General features: G+C 40.5%; 3 protein-coding genes across 3 annotated transcripts in view; 2 read left to right on the top strand and 1 right to left on the bottom strand.

Moving 5' to 3' along the window:
- Nucleotides 1-20,102, bottom strand: part of LOC311182543 (olfactory receptor 7G3-like) — a gene marked incomplete at both ends in the record, with an annotated part of 735,701 nt that overhangs the window by 685,567 nt on the left and 30,032 nt on the right. The gene's annotated exons all lie outside the window — the stretch shown is intronic.
- Nucleotides 5,041-6,006, top strand: LOC311180676 (olfactory receptor 7D4-like; the record flags this gene model as incomplete). The annotated part of the gene is made up of 1 exon (XM_084248588.1): nt 5,041-6,006. The coding sequence occupies one exon, from the start codon at nt 5,041-5,043 to the stop codon at nt 6,004-6,006; it is 966 nt and encodes a 321-aa protein (XP_084104714.1).
- Nucleotides 12,523-13,485, top strand: LOC311180675 (olfactory receptor 7D4-like; the record flags this gene model as incomplete). The annotated part of the gene is made up of 1 exon (XM_084248587.1): nt 12,523-13,485. The coding sequence occupies one exon, from the start codon at nt 12,523-12,525 to the stop codon at nt 13,483-13,485; it is 963 nt and encodes a 320-aa protein (XP_084104713.1).

Raw genomic sequence — 20,102 nt, 5'->3', positions numbered from 1 at the left:
AGTCACAGCTAATGGGATGAGACGGAGCAGACCCTGCAAAATTGTTAACCAGATATTTTGATTTATAAGCACTAGGTAGCTCATGCTCTAGTGGTAAATTTTTGGAAAGAATGGTACAGTTAGATCATACCTAGGGAAGGTAGAGCTCCCAATGTAAAGAAAACATACCTGAGCTTAAATTTCCCACATAGGAATAAGAGTACAGTTTTCACTTTGTTATGATTCTCACTCAATCTCCCTAGGGGTTAAGTTATGCAGAAATAGATTAACAAAATAATTTATCTTTAATTGGGAGGTTTGGAATTCATACCTGGATGTCCCTGAAAAGATAAATGCTCCTTTCCTACCCCTTCACCCTAAACTGACTGACCTAAGACCAAGAAAAACAACAATGTTACTGAGCCTGGTCTATTTCCCTCCATAACTAGAGTCATTTCTGTGCCTTTTCTGGGATCCCCCGCACCCTCTGTTATCCCACCCATCAACGCTGGGGCTCCTTCTCCCTGCTGCGGTCTGGAGCTGTGTTTGGACTCAGTAAGTGTTTGGCAGAGGAGTGTGTGTCCGCGTGTGTGTGACAGGATTCTGCCAGCAGTGGCCCAGGTACAAGGACATGGGTGGTGGCTCCAAAAATCTAATTAAAACTAGTAAAAAGTTTAGGTTCACGACTTTTATTAACTTTTGTGTGGAAGTAACAATTATAAATTATGTAAGGTTCAAGTGTACATCATTATAAACCATACCTGTATATGCTATCTTAACTTCACCACTAAAAGGTGATCTTAGTTCTATCTTATATGGTGCAATGATCTCGTTCCCCTGATTTATTGGCCTGACTTCCCCTTCCCTTCTGGATAGGTTTATGATGTTGAAAGGGACTACACATGAAGAGAAAATTCAACATGATGATGCCAACAGATTTGCTATCTTACTGATAACTTTAATGGTGATGTGACTGTCATTTCATTGCTTGGCATGATATTGCTTATTAGACAAACATGGACATTCTATATTTAAGTAAATATATATTGAGTAAATATTGGATGAAAACATCACATAAGCACATAAGTTTTTGGAGTACAACATTATAATTCAAGATCTGTACGAAACACCAACAGTGTCGTTTCTATCCTTATCCATACCATTGACTGCAATTGATCTTTTATCATTTAAGAACATATTGTTTATTAATGTACTTACTTTACTTTATCTATTTATTTATTTTATTGTTAAATTTTATGTGATAAATTATTGACTGTAAATAGCCTGTGTCAGACCATAGAGTGGAGTATTTTAAATATCTCAGTAACATGGAGAACACTTGATGGGGATACTGTACTCTGGCAGCTGATAGAGGTGAATCGGTGGTGGTGGTGGGGATATGACCCTCTATCTCCGCATCATGCAATGTGTGTAAGCCAGTGTGATCTCAATGAAGAAAAATCTCATTGCACACACAAAGAGCAGTGGTTTGAATTTGCCCTAATTTCCTTTTACATATATCTTGGTTAGAGAGGAGAACATTTTATCCCCACAACATGAGATTCTGACAATAATGTCATTTTACTTATGTTCCTAGGTGAGAAACATGGCATAACTGAAGAAGCGCAACTGCTGTGAGTGGTTGTACTGAGTTTTTACCAATGGACAAGCAAGAACGCTGAGATGTGGGTCACCACAGCCTGCCCCACTGCGGGACACTCCACATGGATATCAGGGTCGGGGGTGCCTGTTCATGTGTCTAAGGCTGAGATGAGACGCGTTTCACTATGGCCATCATGGGCTCCTCAGTAAGAGGGGTATCAAAAAAACGGAATTAACTGAAATATGGGCTGAATTTTTAACAATATCTCTTTGAAATAAGCAGTATCAATCAGTAGTTTTAGTTTTTGATTTTTCTTTGTGCATAACACTTAACTTGTAGATGTTTCTAATTCTCACTATCTTCCTCAAGACTCAAGACTTCCTGTGACAGATCTCACAGTCTAATTGGAGACCTTGGTACAAAGCATGTAATGATAATGATGTGGTAAGTCGTACACACACAGAACATACAAACACAGTGACAGCGTTGTGACGTGAGCCAGCTCCCTGGGTGGGGTAAGGCTGGTATTCAACAGTTTCCTCCTGAACGCACAGGATTTTATCAGGTTTCTTTTAAAGAAGAAAAAAGTGGGTTGAGGAGTTACTGTTTCAATCTCTTTACATTCATGTGTATATTGTGTCATTATCATTACCTATACTAATGCCTCAGAGAGGATATAACTTCCAAGGTCATAAATCTAAGAAGTGGTGGGTTCACATTTAGGTCCATTGTCTGGATGAGACAAAATACAGTCTTCCTGTCCCTGTGAAAGAATATGTTAAAATAACTACCTCTAAAAGATGCAATGTCAACTGGTCAAGGATATTTCTGGAGACCCACATTTTTTAATTGAAGCAAAAATCATTTAGAGCATCCTTTTTGATTAGATTACAGGATCTCCCCTTCAGGTGTTCTCAACATACCACACCCAGGACCAGAGCTCCCACAGTCCCTGACCACAGCCCATGGGGCTCCCTCCCCACAGCCAATCTCCACCCTCTCCCCTCCCCTGCGGTAGCCTCAGTTCTACAGTCAGAATTGTGGGTTGTTACTGCTTTGACTTTAACTGAACATTGTTTTGCTTCTCTATATAGGCTCACCTTTAGTCAATAATTTCTTGAATACAAATTATAGAAGTCAGTAATGCCACCCTCATAAAAAAGGTAAGTTATAGGAGGAATATGTGACAAAGCCAGGGAAAATGGTGAGCAGAGTCTTTCTTTACAGTTCAAGGTTCCTTTCTTCAGTTCTGTGCAGCTCTAACCTGCCGTAGAGGGCCATGTAAGATTAAGGTGCCTAGTGTAAGGATTTGACTTCATCTGCTGGGAAATGGTCACCAGAATGACTCTAGACCAGCAGGCTTCAGCGACTGATCCCCAAAACCTGAAATCTTTCATCATCATCATCATCATCATCATCATCATCATCATCATCATCATCTTTCTGTTCCTGTCTGTTCTACATTGAATCACAGCCAGCACTGTCTGATACCCAAGTCTAAGTGCCAACCTCACTCTCCCCACCTTTGCAGATTATTTCCCTGGTTATCAAATTTATTGAACCATAATATTATAGATTAATGATTTTCAAATGGCTATAAAGTTGAGAAATAACATTGTAGAAGCTAATGAATTTATATATTTATGGGTATAAATATATATTTAACTTTATAAAATACAGCAATTCTTCATGTTGAGTAGCTGACATTTCCATCAGTTTACAGAGCTGTCATTTCTTATAGTGACAACCTTTGAGACCTGGTTTCCCAGCACCTTTGAAATGCATGGTCATGGGGTTGGCTGTGATCCCCATGCGTGCAGGAGGTCTCCAGGATTTATTTGGTTCTACTTGCCAGTTGGCGCCCTTTAATATGCACACATTATTCTTTAAAACATTAACACATTTAATATTCTCAGAAGTGTTATGCAATAGTGCAATTAATAACCTTATTTCACAACCAGGAAACAAAGGCATTCATGGATTATGTCATTCAAGACCAAGGTGATGTAGACATAGGACTCGAAGCCAAGTAGTCAGACTCTATGTGAATCCTTTGACCAGGGTCCTTATTGCCACACTTGGCTTGATGGTTAGTGACTAGCTTAGGGGCCGCTTCAAAATCCTAGGGGTGTTTCCTCATCCCGGATCTGTGACTGATGTTTCCCATCAAGGATTACCCCTGAGATCATTATCCAGAATCTCAGTGTCATTTCCACTTTCCCAGGGGAAAAACTGTTGGGCCTGGTTGGGCCAGAACCACTGCCTGATCCACTGGGAGTGGCACCTGGTGCTATTCCCACCACAGAGCAGAGTATGGTCTGGGTGTCTGCAACACACAGGATCTGCCAAATGCTAAAGTGTAGGGTGTGGGGAGCAGTATTACCCAGGAGGCAAATATTATCCTCATAAAAGGAAACTTTCATCTAGGTCCTGACATGGAGTGATTCTCAACTGGACACCACGGAGGTTGATGGTTTAGCAAATAGATCTGGGAGCAATGACCAATTTGTGATAAAGGTCAGAGGAAATTTGTTTTCCCTAAAATGCTCATTGTACATGGTAGTGACATCTGAAACCTCTTTTAGAGAATGACTATTATTAGTAAGTTCAGATTCTAAAGTTTCTTCTAAAGAACATCTTCTCCAATTCTTAGTGACTTGTTCTCTCTCATTTTAGAATCTCAAACCTCCCTCCACAGGAATTATTTTGTGGGGAATCCGCACTTCTATTATATTCTTTTCCATAGCTGTAGACTCTCCTTAGATTGTCTGTGTCCTGTCATTTATTGGTGACTGACTGGTGGTGACAATGAGTATTTAATCACTAGTAAGGCAGAAAGTAGAATCGGACAGCACTTTGTCTAATGCACAGGGCATTAAAGGTTTCTTCCTAATGACTGTACTTTTTGATTATATCCCACTATATTATATACTCATCAGTTAATAGTTGTTTTGACTGGTTTGTTGTTTGATCTCGTGTCAGTAGTTTCATGGAAAAATATTGAGAATATTTCAGATACTCAGTAAAACTCACCCATTTTCTCTTCACATCTAGCATTCTCTTTAAGCATTCAGGAGACTCCTGAAATATAAATTGCAGCGGATTGCCGTAGGTTATTCATGAATGTGACACACCTTTTAGTGTTTTCACATAATATGACCTTTTGACTCTGTGTTATAATCACCATTAACAATGTTTGATGAAACTGCCTTTGGTTTCCTCTTTTAGTAATGACTCCTATCAGGATGTTAACTACAGAAATGGGTGTTGCATAAACCGAATGTAACGCTATTGTGATTGTCATTATGAAGTCTCTTTATTGACCTTTATTTATGAATGAGTGTGTTAATATCTATAATAGAACGAAATCAGATCCCCATTCCTAGAACATTTGGTTTAGTTTCCACTGGTTGTTCATCAAACTCTGCTCCTTCTCTCACAGTAGACACCCCAACTACATGGAAACAGGAAATCATTCAGGAGCATCTAAGTTCCTCCTCCGGGGCCTCTCCGACAATCCTTCCCTGCAGCCCCTCCTCTTTGGACTGTTCCTGTCCATGTACCTGGTCACCGTGACAGGGAACCTGCTCATCATTCTGGCCATCAGCTCTGACCCCCACCTGCACACCCCCATGTACTTCTTCCTCTCCAACCTGTCCTTTGTTGACATCTGTTTCACCTCCACCACCGTCCCCAAGATGCTGGTGAACATCCAGGCACAGAGCAAAGACATCTCCTACACAGGATGCCTCGCTCAAGTATATCTTTTTATGATTTTTGCTGGAATGGACAACTTCCTCCTGACCGTGATGGCCTATGACAGGTTTGTGGCCATCTGTCACCCCCTGCACTACATGGTCATCATGAACCCCCGCATCTGTGTCCTTCTGGTTTTGATGTGTTGGCTTGTCATTTTCTGGGTTGCTCTGGTTCATATTCTTCTGATTATGCAGATGAAATTCTGTGCAGGCACTGAAATCCCACATTTCTTCTGCGAACTAGCTCAAATTCTAAAAGTAGCTTGTTCTGACACGCTCATCAATAACATCCTCATGTATGTGCTTACTGCCTTATTGGTTGTGTTTCCTGCTGCTGGGATCCTCTACTCTTACTCTCAAATTGTCTCCTCCTTAATGAAGATGTCCTCCTCCACCAGCAAGCGGAAAGCCTTCTCTACCTGTGGGTCTCACCTCTGTGTGGTCTCCCTGTTCTATGGGACAGGCCTGGGGGTCTACCTCAGTTCTGCTGTGACTCATTCTTCAGAGAAAAGTTCAGTTGCTTCAGTGATGTACACAGTGGTCACCCCCTTGCTGAACCCCTTCATCTACAGCATGAGAAACAAGGATGTGAAGGGGGCCCTCAGAAAGCTTCTCAGCAGAGTATCCCCTTGTCTTTTGTGGGTGTCTGGGCTCAGAAGTTACTGAACATTGTGGGTCTTAAAGGTATATATTGCAAATCTCAATATGTTGATGGCCCACCCCCTAAAATAGATGTTTATTTCATTTTGAAAATATTTTTTCTCTTACATATATTTTTTCTTTTTTATCAGTTACTCCTCATTGACTCATTCATTGTTTTTGTTTGTTTGTTTGTTTTTTCCCTTTATGGATCCAGTAGGTTTACTACTGGATGGATCCAGTAGGTTTACTTCTTCACGTGTATTCAAATTTTCTGAACAAGATCTTTGACGTATTTTCTTTACTAACTTCTCTTTTCAGAAGAGTCTAAGTTAATGCATAATAAACTAGCCATTTAAAACTGAGCCTTCAACCTACCTTTGTTCTAATCTTCATGTGAACAGTGAATTGAAATGAACCTCAAAGTAGGAATCCAGATTTGAAAGATGGGTTGTTTATATGTCCCATAGTGTATTCCAACTGGGAGAGCTCTTGAGAAAATAGCTTCATTCTTGGATATGGTTCTTTTCATCCATTTTTTTTCATTCTTCTCTTCCATTTCCTTTTTTCCTCCTTCCTCACCCCATCTTAGATTTAACTTCTTCCAGTTTAAACACATACTGGTCACAAAACAAACAAAAACTGCAAAAGCAGTTCTAAGAGGGAAGTAGATAGCATACAGCCCCCCAAAAGCAACTGGAAAGAGTCCAAACAAACAACATTGCTTCTCAACTCAAGGAACTAGGAAAAAAAGAACCAAAGAATCCCAAAAAATCCAGCAGGAGGAAGGAAATAATAATGATTAGAGGAGAAATAAATGAACTAGATATAGAAAATGCAATCCAAAAGATCAATGACACCAAAAGTTGGTCTTTGAAAAAACAAAATAGACACCTCGACCTAGGCTCACAAGCAAAAGAGGGAGAGAACTCAAATACAGGCTCAGTAATGAAAGAGGAGAAGTTACGGACACTGTGGAAATTCAGTGGATAAGAAGTGATTACAAAGAACATTTAAATGCAAACAAATTCAACAACTTAGATGAGATGGATCCAGTCATCCAAGACAAAATAGGAAAGAAACAGAAAACCTGAAAACCAATCATAAGCAAGTAAATTGAAAATAATCAAAATAATCAAAACTCCCTGTTCAGACACTTTTAAAAAAATCAAGAATGAAGGAATTCTCCCAAATACATTTTATGAGGGCAGAAATATTCTAATAACAAAACCATTAAAAAAAAGACAACACAAAGAAGGAAAAATACAGTCCAACCTCCATAGTTAACAAAACACAAAAGTCCTCACTAAAATCATAGCAAACCGAATACAACGATGGATTAAAGAGAGTATATACCATAAACAAGTGTGATTTATAAAAGGGATACAAGGATGGTTCAACTTCAATATAATTCACATCAATTAAAGAAAAAATACATATGAACATATGAATAGATTCTGAGAAAGCCCTTGATAAGATTCATTGACATTTATTATAAAAATCCTGGAAAAATCAGAGTAAGTTGAATGTATCTAACATAATAAAAGCCACATATGAAAATAAACCCTTAAAGCTGACTACAGAAGTGCAACATCCAGAGAGGGAGGGGGGAAGAGGTGAGGACAGAGCAGGAAAGGAACACGTGTCTGTGTTGTGGACTCTGGGTGGTTTAGTGCTGGGTCATGACCTGAAGGGGAGTCTAAACTCTGAGACACCAGCAATAATGAAACCCAATGTTACCTCAATAAAGAAATTAAATAAATACATAAAAAGTAGGTTTTATTATTTTATACAATGAAAAAATTTGTTACCCTGAGTAGATTTTTTCCCTTTCATTATTTAATGTGAGAAATATGAGTAATATAGTAAGTACACACATTCCAACTCCCATCAAAAGCTATATTAACATCTAGAAGTATTTTCCTTTAGTCACTTTTCTCTTTCACAGACTCACTGCACAGGTAGTGTGACAGTAGAGTGCGTCTACATTATGAATCCTTTAAATAAAGCCCAACAGCTTTAGAGAGAAAACGAACTTCCCTTTGAGACACAGGAACCTCACTCTTGTCCTGGGAAGCAGCAGCAAACTCTGCTGTTTCATCTTCCAGTCCAGGCTTCTTGTGTCATTGACCATGTGTGTTTCTCTCTCTAAGATTCCATCACCCTCATATCTCAAAATTCTAAATGAGTTTCTGATATTTACTTATAATTTCAGACTATCAGCTTTGCTAAACATTGTATGCAATTATTCTTTGTCTGGCATGTATATTTCAATGTCATTTTTTTCTTTTTTGGTATATCTTTTAAATGTAAGGTCTATTTTTTTGTCACACAATTTGATGAACTCAAAGTTAAAAATCTTTATCACTTATAATTTTATCACCATAATTATAATCATTATCTTTATTGGAAATAAAAAATTTTAACAGCTTTCACCAAAAGTTCAAATATGTATTTACAATTTCTGAATTTACTCCTCTATGATTTATTTTTCTTCAGTAGGAAGTAGCAACTAATTATTTCTCCAAAAAAAAACCATACCTTTTCTATTGCTATATTCCTTCCATTCCCAGTGGCTTATAAATTATCTCTTTATTTCTTTCAAATTGTGTTGCAACAAGTTTCTATGGACTATGAAATCAAGAACTGGTCCAGTGCCAACTGCCATTTACAACACATGCTCTCAGGAAATTTCTGTTTCTGTTTACTAAGTTACTCATCTTAAAATTAGAAGTAATATCATGTCAGGAGTGTCTGTGCACATCAGTAAGGCAGTAATGACACACGTTATAGTGCTCACATTGTATTTCTTAGTAATGTGACAGGTTCTTTTATTCCAGTCTCATCTTATAGGACAGGTCTGCTTAGGATGCTGCAGAGACTCAGAGACTCTGCCAAATTGTTATCTAAATGTTTTGATTCACAAGCACTAGGTAGTTCACACTCTAGTGGGAAATTTTGTAAAGATCCTTACAGTCAGATCACACCTAGGAGAGGAGAGTTCCCAATGTAAAGAAAACAGGCCTGAGCTAAAATTTGCCACGTGGGAATAGAGAGTATTCTTCCCTTTGTTATGATTCTTGCTCTATCTCCCTAAGGGCTAAATTGTTCAGAAATAGAGGCCTTTTTTTTTAATTGAAAGCTTTGAGAATTCAAACCTGTATTTCCCTGAAAAGATAAATACTCCTTTTTTTGCTCCTCTGCCCCAAGCTGACTGACCTAAGACCAGAAAAACAATAATGTTACTGAGCCTGGTCTATTTCTCTCCATAACTAGAATCATTTCTGTGCCTTTTCTGGGACCCTCTCATCCTCCATCATCCTGTCCCTCAGCACCAGCAGCTCCTTCTCCCTGCTGCGGTCTGAAGCTGCATTTGGACTTAGTAAGTGTTTGGGCAGAGGAGTGTGTGACCGCGTGCGTGTGATAGGATTCTGCCAGCAGTGGCCCAGGAACAAGGACATGGGTGGTGGTGACAAGAAGCTAATAAATATTAATAAAACATTTACTTTATGATTTTGCTTTTCACTTTTAATTTTTTATGGAAGTAACATTGAATATAAATAATCTAAGTTCCATTATAATCCACACCTGCATATACTACACAAAGTTCACCCCTAAAAGTTGATCTTAGTTCTATCTCCAATCATGCAGTTGGCCCCATTCTCCTTGTTTAAGCACTGCTCTTCCCCTCCCCTTCTGGAGAGGGTTGTGACTTTGAAGGGGATGGCAGACTGGAGAGAAAATCAAACAATTCAACACGATGCTGTCAACAGACTTGCTTCTCTTACTGTACCTTTTATGGTGATGTGACTGTCATTGCAATGTGGTATGATATTGCCTCTTAGTTTGGGATGGACATTATATATTTACATAAATATATTGATAAATATTGGATCACAATCAACAAGCAACTATAAACCAGAGACACACAAACGAGGGTGGAGAGGAGGGATGAGGGTCAAAATAAGGGAGGTGGGAACTGTATGGAGACTATAACCAAGATGAAATACATCCCCTGGGAAGAGGGGGATATTGGGATCTGGTGGAGGATACGGGTGCCTTTGTGATGTGTGTGGGGTGTGACCCTGTATCTCTGCATCACGCAGTGTGTTGTAAGCCAGTGTGATCACAATGAAGAAAAAAATCTCATACAGTGTGCAAAAATTATGTAAAAATATATAAAAAAACAAAAAAAACATTGGGTTATAACATTACCTAAGTTTCTGGAGTACAACACTATAATTCAAGATCTGTATAAAACACCAACAGTGTAATTTCTATCTTTTTTTTTTTTTAAGATTCATTCATTCATTCATTCATTCATTCATTTATTTATACAAGCACTGGGTACAGTCAGAAGCACGAGAGGGTGAGAGAATTCACCAGAGCCAGAGCGGGGAGCTGAGCAGGCAGAAGGACCGAAGTACACTGCTGAGGGGAGCAGCGGGCGGCAGGAGAGGTCTGCACGCCATGTGGGACCCTCCTCCAGTGGCCGGGGAGTGGCCGGGGATCGAACCAGTGCTGCAGAGGCTGCGGGCAGCTTCGCAACCCAGCACTCAACCGCTGCGCCACCGGGGAGGCCCGTAATTTCTATCTTTATCCATCTAGTATTGCCTGAAACTGATCTTTTATCATTTAAGAACACAGTTGTTTCTTAACATACTCACTTACTTACTTATTTACTTTATTTATTTATTTATTTATTTTTAAGATTTACTTATTTTTATACAAGAGCTGGGGTACAGGCCAGAGGCACGGGAGGGTGAGACTATTCACCCGAGACAGAGCGGGGAGCAGAACAAGCAGACGGACCGAAAATACTGCTGAGGGGAGCAGTGGGTGAATCAGGAGAGGTCTGCTGTGCCATGTGGGTATCTCTCTGGCCGGCTGGGAATTGAACTCACACTGCAGAGGCTGCGGACAGCTCCACAGCACTGTGCTCAACCCGCTGTGCCACCAAGGAGGCCAATTTACTTTATTTATTTATTGTACTGTATTGTTAAATTTTACATGAAAATTATTGAGTTTTAATAGCCTATATCAGACCATGGAGTGGAGTATTTGAAATATATCAGCAACATGGAGAACACTCTAGGAAGAGGTGATATTGGGATCTGGTGGAGGATACGTGTGTCTCAGTAGTGCGTGTGGGGTATGACCCTGTATCTCTGCATCACACAGTGTGTTGTAAGCCAGTGTGATCACAATGAAGAAAAAAATCTCACTGCACACACAGAATAGAAGTTTGAATTTGCTTTAACTTCCTTTCCATATCTCTTGTTTAAAGAAGAGCACTCAGTATTCCCACACCGTGAGATTTTGACAATAATGGCATTTTATTTATGTTCCTCGGTGAGAAACATGGCATAATTAAAGAAGCTCAACTTCTGTGAGTGGTTGTACCGAGTTTTTGCCAAAGGACAGGACAGGCAGGAACGATAAGACTCAGGTCACCCCAGCCAGCCCCCCTGAGGGACACTCCACGTGGAAATCAGGCGGGGGAGGCCCATTCATGTTTAAGGCTGAGATGAGACACGTTTCACTAGAGCCATTATAGGCTCCTCAGTGAGAGGGGTATCAAGAAAATGGAATTAATGTTGAAATATGGGCTGAAATGAACACTATGTCTTTAGAATAAGCTCATCAGTCATAGCAGTATTACTTTTAAATTCTTCTGGGTGCATAAACTTATCAGTGGTTCTAATTCTTATTATCCTCCTTAATGACAGATCTCACAGTCTAATTGGAGACCTTGTTACAAAGCATGTAATGATAACAATGTGGTAAGTCATACACACAGAATACACAAACACAGTGACAGCACTGCAACATGGGCCACCCTCACGGGGTGGGCTGAGGTTGGTATTCAATAGTCTCTTTCTGAACACACAGGATTTTGTCAGGTTCTTTTACAGAAGAAAAAGGTGGGCTGAGGAGTTATTGTTTCAAGTTCTTTACATTCATGTGTATATTGTGTCATTACCATTACCTATACTAATGCCTCAGAGGGGGTCTGTCACTGGCTTAGGGGTCATGCCTCAGAGGGGGTTAGTCACTGGCTTAGGGGTCACTACAATCCTAGGGAAGGTGTTTCCTCATTCCAGATCCTAGACTGATGTTTACCAACAAGGATTAGCCTTTGATGGGATAATTATGCAGAATCTCTGTGCCATTTCCACATTGCCAGGGGAGAAACTGTTGGGCCAGTTGGGCCAGAACCACTGCCTGATCCACCAGGAGTGGCTCCTGGTGCTGTTCCTGCCACGGAGCAGAGTGGCGTTGGGGTGTCCACAACACACAAGTCCTGCCAAATGCTAAAGACCCAATCAGGCTGCTGCCAAAGAAGTGGGTGTTGCATTAACTGAAGCTAATTACTATTGGTGTTATCATTGGATGCCTCCTCATTGCACTATATTTGTGCATAATTGTGTTAACATCCATCACAGCATGAAAGCAGATCTCCTTTCCCAGAACATTTGGTTTAGTTTCCACTGGTTGATCATCAAACTCTGCTCCTTCTCTTGTAGTAGACACCCCAACTACATGGGAACAGGAAATCATTCAGGAGCATCTCAGTTCCTCCTCCGGGGCCTCTCTGACGACCCTGCGCTGCAGCCCCTCCTCTTTGGGCTGTTCCTTTCCATGTACCTGGTCACCGTGACAGGGAACCTGCTCATCATCCTGGCTGTCAGCTCCGACCCCCACCTACACACCCCCATGTACTTTTTTCTTTCCAACTTGTCCTTTGCGGACATCTGTTTCACATCCACGACCATCCCCAAGATGCTGGTGAACATCCAGGCACAGAGCAAAGACATCTCTTACATAGGATGTCTCACTCAGGTGTATTTTTTTAATGTTTTTGCTGGACTGGATACTTTGCTCCTGACCGTGATGGCCTATGACCGGTTTGTGGCCATCTGTCACCCCCTGCACTACATGGTCATCATGAATCCTCGCCTCTGTGTCCTCCTGGCTTTGATGTGTTGGCTCGTCATTTTATGGGTTTCCCTGGTTCATGTTCTTTTGATTGCACAGCTGACATTCTACACAATTACTGAAATCCCACATTTCTTATGTGAGCTGGATCAGATTCTAAAAGTAGCCTGTTCTGACACCTTCATCAATAACATCTACTTGTATGTGACTTATGCCCTGTTTGGTTTTTTTCCTGCTACTGGAATCCTCTATTCTTACTCTCAAATTGTCTCCTCCTTAATGAAAATGTCCTCCTCTATCAGCAAACATAAAGCTTTCTCCACTTGTGGGTCTCACCTCTCTGTGGTCTCCTTGTTCTACGGGACAGGCCTGGGGGTCTACCTCAGTTCTGATGTGACCCGTTCTTCAGAGGAAAGGTCAGTTGCTTCAGTGATGTACACAGTGGTCACCCCCATGCTGAACCCCTTCATCTACAGCATGAGGAACAAGGATGTGAAAGGGGCTCTCGGAAAGCTTCTCAGCAGAGCAGCCTCATGTGTTTTATTGGCCTCTGGCCTCAGAAGTTAGTGAACATTGTGGGTCCAGGTGGTATTATTGCAAATAGTAATATCCTAATACCCCCGTTCAAATATATATATATATATATATATATATATATATATATATATATATATTTAACTATATATATATATAGTTTTGTTTTGTTTTGAAAAAATGTTCTGTTCATCATATTTATGTGTGTGTGTGTGTGTGTGTATTTATATAAGCTTCTACCCATTGTCTCACTCAGTGTTTTTTTGTTTGTTTTATGCCATTTATGCAGTCAGTTATTTTCTTCTGGACTGCTTTCTTATGAGATTTACAACCTCAGATATGAAGCGCTGATACACACTCTTGATTCGGTTTCCTTAATAATTGTCACCAAATGTAGAAGTTTTGGGTTCAACCACAGGTAAAAATAAGGACATAATCACCTTAAACAAAGAACTAGAGGGTATGCATCTCATATATATCTATAAGGATGATATACTTTTTTTTTTTCAACTGCACATGGGTCATCCTCTAGTTTAAACACATACTGGTCACAAGACAAACATCAGCAAATTCATGACAATTGAAATCATACCAAATATCTTTTCTGTTCATCAACATACTTAATTACAAATCAAATACAAAAAGAAAACCAGGAAATATTGTTATCCTTCGAGAACTGAACAGCAGCCTACTGTGACTGCCGGGTTAATGAAGAAATAAAAAAAATACCTCAAGACAAATGATGAAGACAAAATCTTTCAGTATATGTGGGACACAGCAAAAGCAATTGTAGAGGGAAGTATACAGCAACACAGGCCAAATTAAGAAACTGGAAAGAGCCCAAGAAAACAATATTGTTTCTCATCTCAAGGAACTAGGAAAAGAAAAGAATAAAAAAAATCCAATATCCAGTAGAAGGAGGGAAATAATAAAAATTAGAGATCAAATATATATATATATATATATATATATATATATATATATGGCAGTGCAAAAGATCAATGACAACAAAAGTTGGATCTTTGAAAAAACAAAAATAGACACGACTACCTTGGCTCCCAAAGAAAAAGAATGAGAAAGCTCAAACATAGGATCAAACATGAAAGAGAAGAAGTTATAAAAAGACACTGCAGAAATTCAGAGGATAAGAAGAGATTACTGAGAACATTTAACGCAAACAAATTCAACAACCTAGATGAATGGACAGATCATTAGAATGATCCATTCATCCAAGACCAAATAGGAAAGAGACAAAATCCAGAAGACCACTCATAAGCAAGGAAATTGAAAGTAATCAAAACTCCTCCCAACCCCCAAAACAAAAGTCCATTACCATACGGTTTCACCAGGGAATTTTACCAAACCTTCAGAGATGAAGTAATATTATCCTGCTCAGACACTTTCAAAAAATCAAGAATGAAGGAATTCTCCCAAACGCATTTTATAAGGGCAACATTATTCTAATAACAAAACAATTCATAAAAAAAGACAACACAAAGAAGGCAAACTACAATCAACCTCCCTAGTGAACAATGACACAAAAATCCTCAATAAAATCATAGCAAACCCAATGCAACAGTGGATTAAAGAGCGCATATGCCATGACCAACTAGGATTTATAACAGGAATACTAGGATTGTTCAACTTCTTGACTAATAGAATTCACATTAATTAAAAAAACAAAAATACATATGATCATATGAATAGATTCTGAGAAAGCACTTGATAAGATTCATCATACATTTATGATGAAATCCCTGGAAAAGTCAGAGTAAGTTGAATGTATCTGAACATAATAAAAGCCATATATGAAAACAAACCCTTACAGCTGACTATAGAGGGGAAACATCTGGCGGTGGGAGGGGGAGGGGTGAGGACAGAGTGAAGGGAGCACATGACTGTGCAGTGGACTCTGGGTGGTTTGGTGCTGGGTGCAAGACTGTGCTGACCTGAAGGGGAGTCCGACCTCTGAGACACCAGCAGTAATGCAACCCGATGTTACCTCCATAAGGAAATTAAGTAAATACATAAAGAGTAGATTTTACTATTGTGTACAATGACAACATTTCTTATCTTGAGTAGATTTTTTTCCCTTTTATTATTTTGAGATATTTTAATATGAAAAATACAGAGTAATACAGCAAGTATGCACACTCCAACTTGCCATAAAAAAAACTATATGAACATCCAGAAGTATTTTCCTCCGTTCACTTTTCTCTTTAATACACGCACTGCACAGGCAGTGTGGTAGGTAGAGTGTGTCTACGTTATAAATCCTTTAAATAAAGCCCAGCAGCTTCAGAGAGATTTTTATGTCCCTTTGAGCCACAGGAGCCTCTCTCTTGCCTTGGGAAGCAGCAGCAAGCCCTGCGGTGTCGTCTTCCAGCCCAGGCTTCTTGTGTCATTGACCATGTGTGCTTCTCGCTATGAGATTCCATCATCGTCATATCTCCCAGATTGTCATTGAGTTTTCCATGTTGAGTTATCAGTTTCAGATGATCAGATTTTAAATATTCCAGACAATACTTTTTTCGTTTGTATATTTCAATGTCATTTTTTGTGGCTTTTCTTTTAAATATAAGGTCTGTTTTTGTCACACAATTTTATGCATTCAGAGTTAGAAATCTTTATGCTTGTGATTTCACCACCACCATAATTAAAATGTAATGAAAATTTTTGTCTTAATTTCAAATACAGACATTTGAATAGTGTCTTCTAATAGCTGAAATATGTTTTGAAAATTTTTGAATGTACGCCTCTTCTGATTTATTTTTCTTCAGTGGGAAGTAGAAACTTACTATTTCTACATGAAAGGCAACTTTTCCTAATGCTGTATTTCCTCCATTCTTAGTGACTTATGAAAAATCCTTTTTTTGCTTCAAAGTATGAAGCAACAATTTCCGTGTGCTCTGAAGTCACATCCTGGCCCGATTCCAACTGCCACTTACAACACATATTCAGTAAAGTTCTCCATTTTCTAATAAGTTATGAAAGTTTCTATAAGTTATTATGAAAGGGAAATAAGATCATGTGAGGAGTGTCTGTGCACAGCAGTGAGCTAACATGACACAGGCTGTGGTGCTCACATGGTATTTCTTAGCAACGTGACATGTTCTGTGATCACAGTCTCGGTTGACAGGACAGGTCTGCTTAGGATGCTGTAGAGACTCAGAGATCCTGACAGATTGTTATAGAAATATTTTGATTCACAAGCACTAGGTAGCTCACACTCTAGTGGGAAATTCTGTAAAGAACCTTATAGTCAGATCACACCTAGGAGAGGAGAGTTCCCAGTGTAAATAACAGGCCTGAGCTAAAATTTGCCATGTGGGAATAGAGTGGCGAAGCAGTATCCACTTATGATTCTCTGTCTCACTGAGGGCTGAGCTGTTCAGAACTAGGTCAACAGTAGGACTGGCTTTAATTAGGAGCTTTGAGAATTCTAACTGCATGTCCCTGGAAAGATAAATGCTCCTGTCCCAGCCCTCCGCCCCAAGCTGACTGACCTAAGACCAGGAAAAACAACAATGTTACTGAGGCTGGTCTATTTCCCTCCATAACTAGAGTCATTTCTGTGCCCTTTTTGGAACCCCCCCGCACCCTCCAGCATCCCACCCCCCAGTGCTGGCAGCTCCTTCTCCCTGCTGCGGTCTGGAGCTGCGTTTGGACTTGGTAAGTGTTTGGCAGAGGAGCGTGTGTCCGCGTGCGTGTGACAGGATTCTGCCAGCAGTGGCCCAGCAACAAGGACACGGTAGTGGCGACAAGAAGCTCATTGAAACTGTTGAAAAGTTTAGGTTCGTGACTTTGTTATTAACTTTCAAGTTTTTTTATGGAAGTAACATTGAATTATAAATAGTCTATGTTTCAGGCGTGCTTCATTATAATCCACATCTGCATGTACGACTTTAAGTTCACCCCTAAAAGTCTGGTTCTATCCGTCATCATACAGTTGACCTGTTCCCCTGATTTATCCACCCTCTTTCCCTCCCTGTCTGGAAGGTTTATGATTTAGAAGGGGATATCGGGGTGAGGAGAAAATTAAACATGATGTCAACAGGCTTGCTTATCTCATGCATGACTTTCATTGGAACTGGCTGTGTTTCAATGCATGGTTGAGATCGCCCATTAGTTCGAGATAGACATTCTACGCTTAAATAAATAAATATGGAGTGAACAGTGCCCCGCACCATTACATGGGGTCTAGGCACACGGCATTACACAGAGGCCAACATCTGTGTAGACCCCATAGGGCAGCGTCTGTCCTTGTCCATACCATGGAGCCCCTTTTGCCTCTCATCATCCAGGAACACAGACTCTTATGCACTTACTTTAATTTCTTATTTTTTATTTTATTGTTATCATTTACATAATTTTTAAATTGAGGTAATACTGGGATCATAATTCTTTAAATGTCCCTCCAGCCATAATCGTTTCAAATGCTTGTCCTTTGGAAGCTCTGTTTAATGACCACTGATTTTAAATTGTGGAAAGCTGTGGTATCTGTTTTAATTAAGTAGCATGTATTTTATGGGTTATGGGAAGCCCGTGCCCCTCCTCCTCCGGGGCTGTGCCTGGACCACCTCGAGCGGGAGGTGAGCGCCTGCCTCGGTCCTGAAGCCCAGACCCAGGAGGGGTGACTCGGCTCACACTGGCAGGCCCCGCGCAGAGGGTAGCCTCCTGGGGGCTGGGGCTGCTGTGGGGAGGGGGCGGGGTGGGTATGAAGAACAGCCCCATCCTCCCTCATCCCTCCATTGTCTGCACCCAGATGTTGCCCCGGGGGAAGCCCCGCCGGGTTGGGTTGCGGATGTGGGTTCTGTGTGTGACCAGCCGGCAGCTCCGAGCTTTCAGGGCGCTTTGTCTCCATCCTGGGGCTACAGATAATGCTGCTATAAACATGGGGTGTAGTTTCCTTTTGAATTAATAGTTTTGCCATTTTGGGTAGATACTAGGAGTGGCAGTGCTGGGTCATATGGCAGATCATGTTAGTCTTCTGAGAACCCCCACACTTGCTCCTTCTCCCTCGGTCGGCACAGCCCACACCCCACAGTGACCGTCACACCATGTGCTGACCCTCACGGTCTCCGCTGCGCCATCACACCTACAGCAATACACACCCACATCAGCAGTGCACATGGATTCCCTTCTCTCCAGCAATTCTTCTCTTGTCTTTAGATAAGAGCCATTGCACAGGTACAGTGACATGTTATTGTTGTGTATGAAATTCCCAACAGCCAGAGGCGAGGACCATCTTTCATGGGCCACAGATTTTAACACAGCCCTTCTCCCTCAAGGGAGACTGGCCCTGAGCAACCGTCCTCATCACACCATACTGGACACTTTTATCTTGTGTTTCTCATGCTGCCCTCTAATGTCTTCTAGAAACACCACCAGGCAGCTCTCTCGGAAAGGGTCCTGGGGAGCATGTATGGTGGAGCTTGGCGTGGAGGCCTGAAGAGGTGAGAGACCAGCTGTGTGTATCATGATCAGAAGCGTGTCCTTGATGCTGCCCTGGGGTAGGGCCGTGTTGATAAATGCAGGGTTTGCAAAACACACAAACAGAAGCTTACATTTAATACAACCTGCTCTATGCTATAAGAATAACACAGAATGATTGACTATCATCCCATCCCTTTTTTTTTTTTCATCTTAAAAAGGCATGTTCATTAGTAAAAGGTGAAAATAAAAATCAGAGGCACCTGCTTAGAGACAGGTGGGCAGTTTTGGACCAGAGCACTGTTTGGAAATTAATTTGTCACCTTGCAGGTTAGGATATAGTTAATACTCCTTAAGTACAACTCAGGGTGAGAGTTTGACATTTTCAAGACCAGAAAGTAGTATGTTGTTGGTCCAACACTCCTGATTGGGGAGACTGGCTCAACATCTCCTTCATCACCGTGGCTGGGCAGGTTTACTGTTGATTTGGGCAAAAGGAAAAAGAATATTGGGCCTTTTTGTATCTGACGTGCTTTAATGCTGAAGCAGGTGATGAGGACACAGGTGGCCAGCAGGCAGGGAGGCAGGCAGGCAACCACAAGTGGCCAACATCCCAGCCCACAAGGTGGGGCTACTCCCTTTTATGCCATATGAGGGAGAGCCAGCCCAGGGCCAATCTGTGCTCAGGGTCACATAGCTGATACATCACGTGTGTGTGTGGGGCTCTTTCAAAGTTACGAGCTACCTGTCTTCCCTGGAGGTCTGTAAGGCAGTAAAATGCCTGAGTAATTACATGTTCCTTACACATATTTATACACATACATGAGTCATCAAAACAAATAGAAAATATTAATACCAGCAACAATGACTTGACATCATCCTGTGCACAGACATTATTAAGCTCACCAGAATGTTAATATTTCAATCATATTTTGAAAAAAATGAAACCACAAAGTTTACTGTCTCCTATATACACAAATATTCCAGTTTCAGTCACAGAATTAAGGTTGTGCAACTGAAATCCTAAGAATAAATCACTACTATACAATTGTTAGATTCAAGGAGTGTCGACATTATGTAGGAAAATCTAATAAATATCTTAACAATAACAAATGTCTTCAATGTTTAATCAAGGACAAACTGATTGATGTTCATTGATTTTAATAGGAGAATTAGAATCAGTGAGCAAAGAAAAAGAGATTTCTGCTGAAAGAAAA

The sequence above is a fragment of the Talpa europaea genome (assembly GCF_964194135.1).
Source record: "Talpa europaea genome assembly, chromosome: 12".
In the NCBI taxonomy this organism is placed as follows: Eukaryota; Metazoa; Chordata; class Mammalia; order Eulipotyphla; family Talpidae; genus Talpa; species Talpa europaea.
This window is presented reverse-complemented; position numbering and strand designations above follow the sequence as displayed.